At 35.8% G+C, this 3298-nt stretch overlaps 1 protein-coding gene across 1 annotated transcript; it reads right to left on the minus strand.

Annotated features, from left to right (window-relative positions):
- Positions 1–209: 209 nt before the first annotated feature.
- Positions 210–1868, minus strand: LOC145578752 (S-adenosylmethionine decarboxylase proenzyme-like). Its single transcript, XM_081636055.1, has one exon. It carries the CDS (start codon positions 1668–1670, stop codon positions 369–371), a length of 1302 nt encoding a protein of 433 aa, XP_081492181.1. The 5' UTR covers positions 1671–1868; the 3' UTR covers positions 210–368.
- Positions 1869–3298: the final 1430 nt, after the last annotated feature.

Raw genomic sequence — 3298 nt, forward strand, 5'->3', positions numbered from 1 at the left:
TTTTTTTTTTTTTTTTTTGAAAGCTTGTTTACATATATTGTTTTTATTTACAATTAACAAACCTTATTAATCTTGTCATTTGCATTTTGTATGGTAGTTATTGCACACAATTTAACTGTAACACCTCCAAAATTTAATCACATTAACATACATTGTCATCAAATCAAAAATATTAAGAAATTAAGGCGGAAATAATAATAACACAAGAATTAAAAGAATTTCTCTTAATTAATTACTTACTCAAATGTCATTGAATATGACAAAACCTAATTAAGTTGGTAACACAAAAGCACAAGCCAACAATGAGTTGCTATTGTACAATCATTCTTTTGCATGTGAGCGGACGATTACACACTCTTTGTATTATTCTAATGAGCTCTAGTAATTCTAAACCCCAAAAAGAAGAAAAATGAATAAAAAAACTCAATCAAGCTAATTTGACGACTATCAATGACGTTTGCACATCCCGTTCTCATAATTGCACTTTCCCAACCCAAGAGCCCCCCACTCATGACACGTCCATAAGCCACCATCTCACCGCCATCATCCGCCACTTCCGCGGCTTTCCAACAAGGCAAAACCATGATTGATTTAGGCACGCGTATCTCATGCGCTAGTACGTGGGCCACAAATGTCTTGTATAAGACAAACCCGCCACCTGGCAACTCTTGCTTTACTACACTCTGGCACTTGAAACCCTCCACATCAACCCTGTTTTCATTAACCCAATCACGTGCCACACCATCTCCAAAGCATGTGACGGCGATAGTCAACTCCTTTGGTTCAAAGCATCTCACGACTCTTTGGACCAATGGTTCGAACCGGACCGAACTCGAGTCAAACCCCATGACTTCATAGCTCGCATAACTAAACCCATCTTCGGGGGTCACATGCACAGTTGAGTAGGCCTTACCATCTACCCCATTCATAGAGTAACCACAAGGTTCAAAATCAACATCGCATATCACGTGACTTGAAATAATTTCATTAATCCTGGACATTTTGGTCATTTCCTTAGCCAAATGTCCCTCTTTTTTGTAAAAAACACCGGCTTTTTCTCGATTTAGCCTCGTCATACACATCTCTAAAGTAACCACAGCCGCCCGATCCTCCACGTCATCAACCGAGGACGCTGAGTAGATATGCCAAAGACGATTTGGGACCGTCGGATCACCCAACACATAAGCGTGGGGCCCAGATGATAAATTACCAAAATACCTATTCAAGTAACTAACTTCCTCCGAGAAGCTTCTATGAGGGGCAACTTGGGCATTTGGGAAAATAAATGTTCCCCTTGAGTAGAGCACACTAGACACAGTGAGTCCAATTGAGTCAGCCAAATTGAGAATCGGATCAATAGCAAGGAGCAACTTTGTGGTCCCACATGTTTTGAGGACGATCATATGTGGGTACACAAACAAACTCGACTCGGACAACACGTACGAGTCGAATTCCAAATTCGACAAATTAGCCACAATAGTACACGAAGCCTCATCGAGGAACGAGTCGAGCTGAGACCGAGTCAGGGACCGAAGTCCCAATCCGGACGGGTCAATAAAAACTGGCGTGCTCGAGAACTTAATCTCGAGCCGCTTCTCGAACCCCTCGAACCCAATTGCTGAAACAGGCTGGCCCGTTTCAGTATCATTCTTCTCCGAACATACAGCCATAATATAATCAAATCACAAAACACGTAACGTTTGTAATATTATTTCACTCACCTCACTAGATATCTCGAGAAATAGTGTTTGCACTTAAAAACTTTTGTAACAACTCTAGAATATGTATGTACTACTACTTCACAACATCTAGAGAACTATATATATATATATAGTTACAAATAAAATGGATAAAAGATAGATTATGAAAAAAAAATAAAAAATAATGAAAGATAATTGGTTAGAATGGGTGGATTAAAGGGCATGCTTGAATAGGTGCAATGATATCAATAAGTGGTTCATGTGAAAAAATAAAATGATGTGCCATGCTATTTTTTTTTTTTAACCTTATGGGCGTGCCAAAGAAGTGGTCTCCTGGTTTGCTGGGAAGATCATGAGATCAAGGCCACTGCTTAAAATGTGGTGTTACCAAACATTATATTATAATATTATATCATATCATATCATATTATTAAATTTTAATTATATCATCTACCTTTTATTGAGATTAAGAAGTTATATTTTAACTGTACTACTATTGGATTATTAGGATTTCTTTTTTGTACGGTAAAAATTGTGTGTAATCTTTGTTACAAGGACTGCGTATGTGATTGCTGCAGTGGTAGAACTATAATTTGTCGGCCTTATTCTTCTTTCTATAACTCCGACAAGTTACTATAGATGTGTAAACATAAAAGGGTGACTCAATGAAAAGCTTCTCCTTTTGAAAAAAAATACTCCTAACACTACGAGTATAAGGTTGAGCAACTTTCGTTTACAGCACGCGATGAAAACGACAAAAAGTCTAGTGAATGTACACTTTCAAAATAATATATAATCCGTATTTACTACTCATAATTTAAACTAATTTGTGGTTATGTAAAAATGTATAGTCAAAGATATGAAATACGAAGTATATGAATATGATACTCATGAAGAAAGAAATAAGAGTACTCCGTAATAGATACGAATTGAAATAAATAAAAATTTTAATTCATGTACGTCTCATAAAATATACAGTACGTAGTTTAATGATACCCAGACTAATTATAAAAATAACCCAATATGATACGTCACGCTTAGCTTCCCATGCAACGTTTTTGGACAAAAACAAATAACATAATTATGCCTCATAAAAACAAATACTTTGAAAATAAAAATTAAGCTAAATCCTAAACATGTCAGTATATCTTAGTTACTCATTGCTTAGGCAGGATTAGCAGGTACTAGAGTATTATTCAGCCATGTTTGTGTAATTGAGATGATAGGAATGCTTGCACTTTTTTCTAACCATACTAATCATCACTATAACTCTATTGTCTATAGTTAGGAGGAGTTTTTGCAAACCATATAGGACAGTGATTTACTTCTTTGGATCCGTCTCTAAAAGATTGTCCCGTTTATCAAAATTGATATCCGTAAAAGGTTGTTTCATACTTGAATTGGTAAATTTTTCCACTTATAATTCCATTTGTTTGCTTTAGCGATTGCTTTCTTCATCAATATTGTGTCTACTCATATGCACAGATTTGCACTTACTTCTTACAAAATGTACTACGTATTTAAAGTAGAGACATTCTATTAGGGACAGATGGAGTATATATAAAGTAGAGGTCATTAATTGCATAATAAGATTGAGT

The sequence above is a fragment of the Chenopodium album genome, chromosome 14 (assembly GCF_948465745.1).
Source record: "Chenopodium album chromosome 14, dcCheAlbu1.1, whole genome shotgun sequence".
In the NCBI taxonomy this organism is placed as follows: domain Eukaryota; kingdom Viridiplantae; phylum Streptophyta; class Magnoliopsida; order Caryophyllales; family Amaranthaceae; genus Chenopodium; species Chenopodium album.